The sequence below is a fragment of the Scatophagus argus genome, chromosome 24 (genome assembly GCF_020382885.2).
Source record: "Scatophagus argus isolate fScaArg1 chromosome 24, fScaArg1.pri, whole genome shotgun sequence".
Classification (NCBI taxonomy): domain Eukaryota; kingdom Metazoa; phylum Chordata; class Actinopteri; family Scatophagidae; genus Scatophagus; species Scatophagus argus.
The window spans coordinates 4,586,750-4,598,909 of record NC_058516.1 but is presented as its reverse complement, the minus strand read 5'-3'; the positions used below and the strand labels follow the sequence as shown (position 1 = coordinate 4,598,909).

General features: G+C 45.3%; 1 protein-coding gene across 1 annotated transcript in view; it reads right to left on the bottom strand.

Annotated features, from left to right (window-relative positions):
• LOC124055320 (FERM, ARHGEF and pleckstrin domain-containing protein 1-like) overlaps window positions 1–11,563 on the bottom strand; it is a 44,847-nt gene extending 33,284 nt beyond the window's left edge. The window contains exons 1-2 of the mRNA XM_046382026.1: window positions 11,285–11,563; window positions 6,453–6,680 (exon numbers count right to left, since the gene is read on the bottom strand). Of these exons, the coding sequence (XP_046237982.1) occupies window positions 6,453–6,626 (174 nt within the window). The 5' untranslated portion in view covers window positions 6,627–6,680; window positions 11,285–11,563. The remainder of the gene's footprint in view (window positions 1–6,452; window positions 6,681–11,284) is intronic.
• Window positions 11,564–12,160: the final 597 nt, after the last annotated feature.

Sequence of the window (12,160 nt, the reverse complement as noted above, 5' to 3'; positions counted from 1 at the left end):
ATAAGGAGCAGAAGTGGCTGAGAGGGAAGTCAGCCCACAGTCAGAAGTCCCTCTCTGAGATCTCTGACCGCAGGAATGAAACAGCGAATGCCAACCATTACGTAATACAGCACAGTTCCTCTGTGTCAGACTCCATACGCAAGCATCCACATGTTTCTCAGACATCTTCCAAAGCTTTTAGTGTGGCCACTCCAAGTTGAAGATATCGGACCTTTTCAGAAAGGTGCCGGGGTCTGTCAGCTTGGCTCTTTGTCAACCAATCAGAGATTAGATTGGGTGGGACTAATTTTGTACTGTTTCAAGTCGTGTTACCTTTCAGATCTTGGCCACTTTTATCTAAGATAATAATCTATATTAAGAAAGTATACTTTATGACCCATTTTAGTATTTAAAGGCAAGGCTATTTTTTGTTATTTTGTCGTCATCTAAGATCACATGGAACTTCCTTTGTAGTACAGACTGCATGGTCTCTGGAGTAGGCTGCCGTGTCTGACTGACAAACTATGACTGGCCACTGGCTGTTTGGGGAAAGGGGATTAGCACAAGGTCAATTATGGGATCTAAAAATGTTAACATGGGCCAGAAAAGGCCAAGATATTTTCCCAGTGCAGTTCAGTAGTTCTGTGGTGTGACTAAGTGCTGAAGAGATGATGATGATGATGATGATGATGAATCAGCCACGTATATAAATGATTAAAAATACAATACATTATTTAGCTCCTCTCGTTCTCCATTCCCATCTATGGGCGTGTAATGAAGGGGAGGGTTTAACATCCACAAATCCAATCAAATATTTATTTTAATAGGTCTGTAATTAACCAGACTTCAGAGCCTGCTGAACTGCAGGGCAGGCCACAGCCTGCACATATACGTTCATCCACACTGGCCTATAAACCCACATGTAACGAGGCTTCATGTGGCCCTGCTGAGCCCATGTAAACAGCATCAGTACAGGTTTAGTGCGTTTCAGTGCTGGATTGAGCAGGGACCACAGAACAGGTCTCTCCGGACCATGATGGATGTGGACTGCCAAGACTACTGTTAGTTCTGTAAGCGCTCCAAGAGACCAGGAAGGGAAGAGACGAGACGAGATGAGAAGGCTCTGTGGGTCATAAACCAGCAAAGATCCCAGAGCCAGTGTTTGAGCCTCACCCTGAAACGACTGCATTTTACTGTCTTTAAACATCACCTTGGATCTGCCCACACATCCAAACCGCTGCAACTTAACTGCCAGGACTCCTGCCAATTTTAGAAGACATAAAGCAACACGATCATAGTTTGGCTCCAGGCATCGAAATACACACTTTCTCATCTCTTATCGCTCTGCCTCTAAAGTAAATGTCAGGAATAAAAAAGGAAAGTATATAAAAGAGGCAAAAACTGTGGATGTAACTGAATCCCAGCTGTGTTTTAACATGTTTCAGGGAAAAAAAACAACTGCAGTGGTAGGGTAGCGCGATACAAACATGTCCAAATTCAATATGAGAGTAACAGCTGACAGCTGAAGTTTTTGCTCCAGTTTAAAAAATAACTCTGTGACTTCGCCTGGTCAAAATCATAACCGTATGTTCCTGTGTATACTAATTCACTAATGGGAAGCCGCATTAAAACTAATTTCCTCTGCTGATGTTGGGGCCAAAGAGCCAAGGTCTCAGCTGTGGATGCACAACAATGAGGCAGTCATACCTCTGCTGTGGAGGAGGGATGAGCCACAGTTCACCCGCAATTGAAAACCGAATAGTAATGCAAGTCTGTGGTTGTACATCTCTGTCTCTTCGCTGCTCTTTTTGTCAAAACACTTCTTAAAACCGGAGGGACTCACTTGTTATCTTCCTCTCTCTTATTCCTCTCATATCTGCTGCTTCCACATATATTAGTCCCCCCCCCCCCCCCCCCCCACAAGGTGGCCGACAGCACAAAGGCCCATCCATTTCCAAATGTCAACTGCTCCACATTGGAGCTGAGGAGTGTGTGCGTGCGTGTGTGTGTTCTGCACTTAATATGGTGCTGTGCTAGCTCATTTATCACAGGCCTTGGGGGACTGCTAGTCCATCCAATGATGTTGTCTCTAAAGCGCTGCTATCATCCTAATCCTGATAACCCTTCCCCCTGTCGTTCTGTATCTTCCCACATTTGGCTTCGCACACACACACACACACACAAGGTCAGGAGTCACGCAGATCAGAAAAAGCAGAAATCCAATCAGGCAACAAAACCCCCAAGGCGATCTTACCACAGCCACACACGCACACACACACACACACGTCCAGCCTCTCCCGCCGCCGGACTGGTCTTTAAAGGTCCTGATGTGCACTGAGAAGGTCAATCTTGATGTGGATCTGTTGGGTGGTCTTGCAGGGATTAAGGTCAAGTAAGCATGCTAGACGAGAGAGTACAGGAAAATATCAACCAATCAGACACCACTGATTGATAGGAAAAAGGAAAGTCTAAAGTCAGTATATATGTATGTTTGAGATAAAGAAAAAGACTGATCAGATTTCTTAGTGAGGACACGTCCTCAGGGGACGGTCTTAACTGAATTCAACTGCCCCCTGGAGAGCCAACAGGACTTCATCCATGAATACCCTGCAGCTGCAGGTGCCATCGCTGGCCTACAAGAGAATAAGATGTGTGCAGATCAATAAAAACCACCACTGGGCTAAAGAAAGACACACAGCTGTCCAAAACTGACTGGTCATTTCAAACTCAGCGTCTCATTGCTTTGGTCCTCCTTCTCTGTCTTGCTGCAAAGGAGGTTAAGATCCAAAATCTCACGAGCTTCTACATTCTGATGACGTGTTCGTCTGTTTGAAGAGCAAATCTGTAAAATGGGTTGAATAACTGTCAGTGTATTTGTTGGGGACGATTTTCTGTGGCAGATTAGCACACATCTGCTGCTGTGGTGAGTATTTACAGCAGCGCGACTCACTGACACAACATACTGTTCACTGCAGTGCCCGTGCTCGCCATACTGAAGTCACAAGTGGTTTAGAAATCTTGCACAATCAAGTCGGCATTTGGATGCTGCACCGACTGTACGTTTTCATCTAGAAGCAGGTGTGAGATCAAGTTCAGTCACTTGTTCTTTTTTTGCTGAGTTTTACTAATCTGCACCACACAAACCAAGATGGTTTGGAAACAACATCCCCCCCCCAAGAGTCCCTGTGGCTGCAACCGCATGATGGAGAATCTGGGCCAGGAAGCTTTACTTGTGAGGGCAAATCATGCAACAAAGTTTCTCCCTGACATGCGAGTAAACACTGCAGCCTGCACAGATGAAACAATCAGAAACAAATGGCTGAATCTGAGTTGCTGGAGGAAAGACGACGGACAACAGCAGTTACATTCAAACGGGCTCTGTGAATGGTCTCACTGACACTGAATTAGATCAGGGCACGTGAAAGCAAAGGGGGGAAAAAAGTAACACACACACACACGCACACAGCATATCCTCTCTGTCTTTAATTATTTACCATGAGTGAGTGAGCTGCAATGTTCTGCACTCACACACTCCTCTAACGTACCGTTTCCGTTCCACATTAATAATGAAGCCTCTGAGTGAGTGAGTGTGTGTGTGTGTGTGTGCGTGTGCTTGTGTGTGTGCAGTGGTCACTAATGCAGCATATGTCAATGTTTTATTAATGTCATGTATTGTGAATGTATGTTCAGCTCAGACAAAAAGGGAAAATGACAATAAAAAATATTATCAATAAACAGATGCTTTACTGTGTGCTGTGCAGCCTGTTCTTCCCGTCAGGAAAAAAGGCTGCTTTGGATTTAAAGATCTGGTCCAGCTAAAAACTCTGCGGGATCTCCTTTGGATCATGGGGTCTGTCCACAGAGGCCACATTCCCGACTGAAGGCTCCAGATGACTTTATAAACAACAGAAATATCATAACATTAACATTTGAGGATGAAAGCCGGAGCCTTGAGCGATACAAGAGATGTCAGTGAAGGCAAAGATTTATTCTGTACATAATATGTTTGTGCTTCCCCATGTTCAGTGGAAGACTGCTAGTGAAATCACAAAAACAAGAGTCCCAGAGTCAGCAGCCGCCATCGGCCCGTCACTGGCTTGATGAAGTCGGGTATGTGACCAGTCCCCATTCAACACACTGATATCTGCTGTTCTGCACTATGCCCTGCATCATTACAAACATGAGCTTCACAGTAAATGAGTTATTTAAGTGAAGGTCTTCGCTGTGAAACGAGTGCCACTCACAGGAAACAAACGCAAAGAGCTCATTTTCTTGTGTCGTTTTGAAACTTAGCGTGAACGAAGCAAATTCACGCGCTTAATAAAGATTCAGCAGCTCAGACGATGAAGACACACTTCTAGAGACTTCTGCAAATGAAAAACCACTTAAGATAAGATAAGGTAATCCTTTATTAGTCCCATAACTAGGAAATTACAGTGGATCTTTGTATGTAATATTTATATGGAAGCGAAAAGACGGGGCCACAGGTGCAGGCGGAGCAGTTGGACTGGAAGCTCCAGAAGCACAAGGTAACTGAGTTGAAAAAGCTGAATCATAAGTGAATAACAAAGCCTTCTGATGTAAGAAAAGTAAGGCTGAACCATGGTGTCTCATTTGCATAAAGAGGATTTTTTCTCTAACCCTAAAATAAACAGCCAGTGGGTTTAAACCCACTGGACTCCTTTAAAACGTGGTGCACAAAAGGTTAAAACTCAAGCATGTTATTACCACAGCACCACACATGCGACATTTAACCGTTAACTTTGGATATTTAAAATGAATTGTTCCAACTCTGCAGCCCCCCTCGCTGAGCTTTTAAGATAACAAGCTCAGTTAATGAGCAAACCATTTGCTGCACGTCCCCACGGTGGAGAAAAAGTCCCATCGAGTGCCAACGCTGGCGTAAGCTGCAGGCTTATCTCTCGATTCACACGTTAAACCACACCTACTGCCCAAACACACTGCAGGGCATTGTGACAGGGAGAAGACAGATGAGGTGAGTCCGGCTCAAGGGACAATGTCCACAATCCTGAATTTCACTGAATGTAGATTCAGATAAGGACAGAAAACATGCCGAGTCACTCGTTTGGTCGGTTAAGCCTTTTCTTTGTTCTTTATTTGAGCAGCCTTCCTCAACTCCTGCTCTCTCTTTTATTTATCCTTCCTTCCGCCTTCATTTTTATTATTTCCAAGTCTGCTGGTGACAGCAAAGAAAACAATCCCAGCCAAGAAAACAGTGTGTGCGAGTGTAGTTTCACTATTTTTGTGGCTGTTGTCAGCTGACACTCACTAGATGTCTGAGCAGTGACGTCCACAGATGTTCCACAGAGATAGGACGTCTAATTTGCGTGTGTGTGTGTGGAAGATGGAGGATAGGAAAAGATAGGCGGGAAGAGATCCATGTCATGCTGCTGCTTTGTGGAGAACCACAAGCTCGGCGTTCTTGCATCAATTTGAGGAGACATCAATTTGGGATTTTGAGAAATGCTAAAAACACCCACGCAGATGACATCCCTCGCACAGACAGACGCACCCAGCCCTGCGTCCACACACAAATGCACACACACATCCTCAGGCACTGACACACTAACAACCACATACATTCCTGGCATTTTCACAAGAGCCAATTACGACTCCCCCAAACTGGCAGCCCTGGATGTTCTACAAGCCAGCCGAGACGGTGACTCGCTGGATTCTTTCTTAATTATCATCACAAAAACTCCCTGAATCCTAAGCTTATAAGCGTGCAAACCTCCTCCAGCTCGTGGCAGATGCTAATTCAGAAAAATTCAAGATCCCTCCCACCTGGAGATGACACACACAGCAAAGCAGCGATGTCATTAAAGCTGCCTTTCTCTGAACAGCATGAGGAAGCACACAGAAAACTGAGGTGAACACAGGGAGGGAGGAAAAAGGTTGCTGTGTGTGAGAGGCAGGATCAGGGGTCTGTAGGTGTGGCGTGTTTAGACAGGAAGCTGGCGACTATCCCACTTCCTGTGTATCTCCAGGAAGTGGAGACAAGACTCAAGGTGAGTGGACATGTTGAGAGTTCGTCCTGCAACCACCGCCAGTGATGGGAAGCTGGTTTAGCAGTACCAGTTTAGCAGTATATGGCTTTATTGCACAATTTCTTTTCTGGGATAACCAGGACTTCTTGTAAATGAAGAACGTTTTGATTTGAATCTAAACTACATTTGAGATTTAGGATTTTGGTGGCGGTTTCCAAATATATTTTACAAAACAAAACAGCAAGCATTTAAATTAGGTTTTTTCTAACAACACCCTGAATAAGAAGAGCTCAAAAAAGCATCAAAATCAATGAAAAACTTTATTATTGTTCAGTGGATACTTCAGAGCAAGACGAAGAAGAAGAAGAAGAAGAAGGATGGATGTCAGGTGTTGCAACAACATCCCTAATTTATGGACTCATCTGACGACACATGACAGCAATAAGACACAGACGCTTCACTCACCGGTATCTGGAAGACTTCCTGTGCGTCATCGAGCATCTGAACCCTTATGGAGACTTGTCGTCCTTGAGGCTGGGCGGGAGGACGCAGGCCCGGCTCCAAGGTGGACACCCCAAAGCTCTCAGGGGCGCCCAGCCTCTGTCCGGCCGTGGACGGCCTGTCGGCTGGTTCGACCATGGTGACGGACGCTACAGTGAGGGGCTGTCGAGCTGCAGGCGCCTCTGTTCCCGTCTGCAGGGGAGAGGACGGAGTGGTTTTAGTTCTCAAAATTTGGGGTTGCAGTTTGTGTCTTTTTATGTGATTCAGGCCAGCAAAGCCAACAATCAGCTCAGTCTGTGATTTCTGGTATTTTGGGCTTCGTAAACACACAGTAGGCAGTTTTAAGGCAGAAGGATCCAGCATTTCCTCTAACAGCCAAGCTTCTACATCGATGCTCATCCTGAATACCACAGTTACGTCACATCCTGTGCGTCGGTAAATTTATAAATGCATTTTCTTGTACTGCATTCCTGGATTATTTTTACACGACCTTTAGCCTTTTGTGTGTGTTTGGTAGATTAATGCAACATCTGTCTTATATTTAAAAAGGAGTAAGAGGTGCTGTTGTGGTGATGTAGGGAAATTTTATGCTTAATTAGCCCAAGAAATGCACGAAATAACCTGCCACATTTATTCAGTCTAGGTTAAATTAGCCCTGCACAAAAAATGAAACCACCAGACATTTAGTCAGTGAGTATTTGGTGGTGATTTTATGAGTCTGGGTGATGAAACGAGTGCATAAAGCACAGACTAGAGCAGCCCCACACTGTATGACAGCTCAACGTGGAGTTTGGCTGCCGCACAAAGAGGCAGACAGACGTGTCTCACACCTTTGCTAGACACACACTTATTCCAGCCTCAGCACATGCAGGTGGGATTTACTGCGTTTCCTACAAACCAAACACAGAGCTCCGTTGAAGACCAGTTCAGACTTGAATCAAAGCTTCACAAGTGGGGCAGATGAGATGCGGTCTGACAACACATAACCCCCTCCCTCCTCCTCCTCCTCGTCCTTCTTTCAGACTCCAACAGGCAAACACAAACTTTTCAACCCCCACCTCCACCCAACCCTTGATAAACCTCCACCTCAGACAATGAATTTGCCCTCAGACGGGTGGTGACATCATGGCTGAGGAATGATAGGGGGGGGGTGGCAACGCAGGGATGAACTGCCCCCCGGCATACAAACACAGCAGTTTTAAGTGAATGCACAGGACAGTGAAAATGAAACAAAGAAAAATCTCTCAGGTCCCCGTTTCTTTGCATCTTTAAAGCAATATGTCATTAGGGATTAGAGACTGGACATCATGATTAACAGCTTCCTAAGCAGCACACACCCTCACACACTGCATTTCACACCACTTAACCACACACAGATTATTTAAGGAGTGAGCAGGGATGACGGACATCAAACTTTCCGTGATGACAAACGTTCGCCGTGTATAGCTGTCCCTCGGAGTGTCCAACGCACGTCCATATTTCAAGACCAAATACAGTATGTCACGGGGTTCAGAGGCTCGTCCAAAGTGAAACACAGTTTTCCTTTGCCCAAATCTGGAGAGTAAAACTGGTGTATAATTTGTGGTCCTTTGTAGGCTGAGTGCTGGTCACTTTGCTCTGTGAGACGGGGACATAAAGTCTGCAGGTTCATCCTGCAGAGCGGAGCTGAAATGATTAATCTGCAAACAAAAGCAAAAACACTGATGGCTCACGGGTTCCAGTGTTTTCAACCACATTTCTCTGTTTTATATGGTGACACTAAATATTTTTGGATTTCGAACTGTTGGTCAGACCCAAAAAAGGAACTTTATAAAGCCATTTTGGGCTTTATGATGGTGATAAATAGTGATGGGAAGTTTTTACTGTTTTTCTTTCTTTTTTGACATTTTAAAGGCCACATGACTCATCAAGAACCAGTAGGATGTGATGATTTTAAAATGTGGTCAAGTCCACAGTGGACTTTTCAGGCATGTTGTAGGGACTGCAGCATTTAATGTCCTCTTAAATCTGTATCCAAACTTCACATAAGCCCAACTCTACTAGAAGGCTATGCTGACTGTGTGAATTACTTTGCAAGGCCGCTCCTTGGCCGAGACGAGTTATAGCTAACAGCATGGCAGTTAAGAAGCCTGGTCAGATCGCCAGCACCGACAGCTTCTGAGTGTCCAAAGGAAAGCGGGCTGCTTCTTCTTCCTGTATCAGAATCCACAAAAGTATTCTGTGTCCCCTAACCAAATGAACATAAAGGGAAATACCTGCAGCATTCTGCATATTCAAATAAACGCTGAACTCTGACAACTTCCCCCTCTGCTCTTTCACCTACAATCCAGCACTTCCTTAGCCAGGTTAGTTTTACTAATCCCTCAACCTGCATGCACAAATGAGCGCCTTGCTTCACCTGGGTGACAAAAACTGAAAGTGGAGCCTGGCCAAGGATGTGACCTGACAATAAACGGACCTGACATTCAAGTTACTCATTACACCTGTGGGAATGTTGCTTTGTTCCTTTGTGCTGCTTCCCCGCTCGGTTGCTTATCTGCAGTTCAGTATCGGCTGTCTGCCTGACAAGGACTGAGAATAAAATCACAAATCACTTGAATTATCAGCTTTAGAAACCCCACACTTGGCGTGTTAGGGCCATCGACTTGTCTTCCCATTTCTCCTTTCAAAGCATCAACTCAGCGCTGGTTTTAAAGCTCTGCCTAGTCGTTCACTGACAAGCATGTGCCAATTACCCTGACACACATGAGTGGGTCATATTCTGCAGAGAGTCCTGCTGGTTTGCTGCCTGCATGTCTTCAGTCTCTCAACATAAACTCAGACCTAAATATCAGGCTTTAAAAGCACAAACGCACAAAAGCGACTACAGAAAAAGATTGTTGTTGTTGCATCCCTCGAGCTGCACCAAAACACAGCAAAGCTGCTCTTGCGATGGGTTTTCCCTCAAAAACAAACACATAAATGCGGACTGGCATAATGTAACAACTTCAGCCCCTATTTTGGATCGATGTCACAACTACAGAGTGGAAATTTGGAAGCAGAAGGTTCATCATCTGCTCAGTGAGGGCAGAAGGGGAGGATTGTGCGTGGAGTTAGCTGAGGAGTCGAGAGGAATACAGAGCGAGCTGCTCACACGGGCACAAAGGAAGCCACTGTGGGAGCTTCCAGCAGCAGGGCTTGAACTCAGAGGGACCGAGGCCTCTCAACCAGCCTTTGAACTGGTGCTGGCTCAGAGTCTCCCAAGAGTTTGTGAGAGGGAAGCCAGGCTCTGGGAATCGGATGTGTGTGTTTGTGTGTGTGTGTGTGTACAAGTGCATCTACAAAGAAGGCTTTATGTTTCACAGTCATTAAGAGGTGATGAATCTGCTTTAAATCCTTTTGTTGTGAAGAAAATTCGACTCTTTTTTAAATAAGGACAGCAGATGTGTTAAAGTGGAAAAGAATGATTACATAATCTGGGCTGGAATAGTCACAGGTTGCATAACAGGCTATAAAACAGGTCTCACAATCAACACTTTGATACGCGGATCTTCAATGCAACAGGAGACAAAATAATAAAATAAACTGTGAGGTATATACTCAAATATCATAATCAAGTGACTGTCTGGTCCCAGACCACCTGTTATCGTTTGGAAGAGCAGCACAGCTAAGTGGGGGGACCTTGCATTGACAGTACAAATGTGTTGTCCCGAGGTCAAGAAAGGACCTGCTGACTGTACGCCATCACCCAGAGGCCACAGCTACAACCTGACAAGCACAGGTGAGGGACATCTGGAGGCACAGCGAGCTCGCAGCGGCCCTCTTTGGCAGATTGATGGCTGCGTCTGATACCATATTTTATCAAGGTGACCCTCTCCAGCCGCCGAGCCCCTAAGCTGCTCTGCTGCCCCCAGGAGACCTTCCATTGTGAGCTTAACGCCAATTCTCCTGGTGTCTCGTGGCTCTGGTATTGATTGAAACAGGGCAACCCCATGCACAAAGCTGATCATAACGGGTGGGAGTCGGGGAGCACATGCTGGCCCCCTCCCAAGGGATCAATGAAAGGGAAAGGGGGTTTATCAGCAGACGGTGTCATGCACAACATACATGCACACATCAGCTTGGTCACGTGATACAAAGCAGGCATCAAGAGTACAGTTGGCAGAGAGCGGAAGCCACAGGATGTAGGTTAGCAGAGTAATCCTTTAGGTCAGGGTAAAGATGTCAGTAGGCTAAGGCAACCTGATCACACTCAAAAGACAGGCTGTGTGTGTGTTTGTGTACGTGTATGTGTGTGTATTCAACATTAATGTGCATGTGGTGACGTGTTGACAATGACAAGCTCAGTCTATTGTAAGGTTTGCTGAGTGGAAAAAGGGCAGCAGGGAAATAACTGCAAAAAACAAACAAACAAAAAAACAAAGACCGTCCAAAGTAAACAAACATCCGCGAAATAAATGTGAACTTTGTGGAAAGCCTGCAGGACGTGTAAATGTTTAAAACGCATACATGGAGAGGGCTACCCTCGTCTATCATTAGGCTTACAGTAAAGGAAGCCCTGCTGGACCTCCTAAAGCTCAGCCGATTAGGAAAACGAGCAGGCTGGCTGCAACCGAAGCGGGCTCATACTGAAGATATCGGGCTCAGCAAGCAGAAACACACGGTTTAGCAGCCAAAGCGTTTACACGGGAAATGCACATCGCAATAAATCTGGTTAGATTTAGACAGAAGTGAGCGCACACACACACACACGCAAGGAATCCCGGGGAAGCTACGTGTAAGCTCGCTTCATAATCCGGGTAGCATGATTTCCTTACCCCCGTCTTTCTTCAGGGTCCACAGTAAGTCCGTCACTAAGAGCTTTTCTGTTTCCTTTTCAACGCTGACACTAAATCCCAGTCAGCGCTCAAGTTTCCAGCAGCCAGTCCCGTCTCCGCAGCCGAACCGCTCCCTCTCAGGTGGGACGTGGTTTCTGTGCGGTAGCCATTGAGACAAATGTGGGAAAACCATGCACCGAGCTTTCTGCTGGAACAATGAAGAGCAACACACCGCCTCCAGCACGGGCTCCTCGGCACTACAGTATCAGGCCGAGGGACAAAGTGCAGCCACGGCGGCTAAACAGCGCCGTCGCGTGGTGGTTTGGGCGAATGGCAGCGTGAGGGCAAAGGGGCTTAGTAATAAAGGTTTAATAAGGTTCGATTAGTCAGATGGATCCCCATTATTAACTTAAAATGCTCAAATAATTATTGACTTCTTTGTAGAGATAAATGTTGTGTTAATAGTCAAGTAAGAGGGAGGAATTCATTACTAGGAATTTGTCTTGGTGATTGGTGCATACATAGAACGTAACAAGTAACATATAATGGAAGAATAAAATAAAATAAAAATAAAATAGAATAAGGTAACACAAAATAAAGTAAGATAAGTAAAATAAATATGTTTCTGGAGGTAGTCCAAAAGTGAGGTAGTGCAGGGTGGAGTATAGTGCAAGTGGGTGAGGTAAACAGTGCAAACGAACAGCAGGTGGATAGTGAGGACATATCCTAAAAAAAAGTTTGTGTACCACTACTACACATTTACTTAAATTCTGTATTTAACCACTAGTTTGAGGTATTTTACTTGAGCATTTGCATGTCATGCTACATTATATTTCCACTCCACTGCATTTCATTTCTTTTCAGGTCACTATTGCG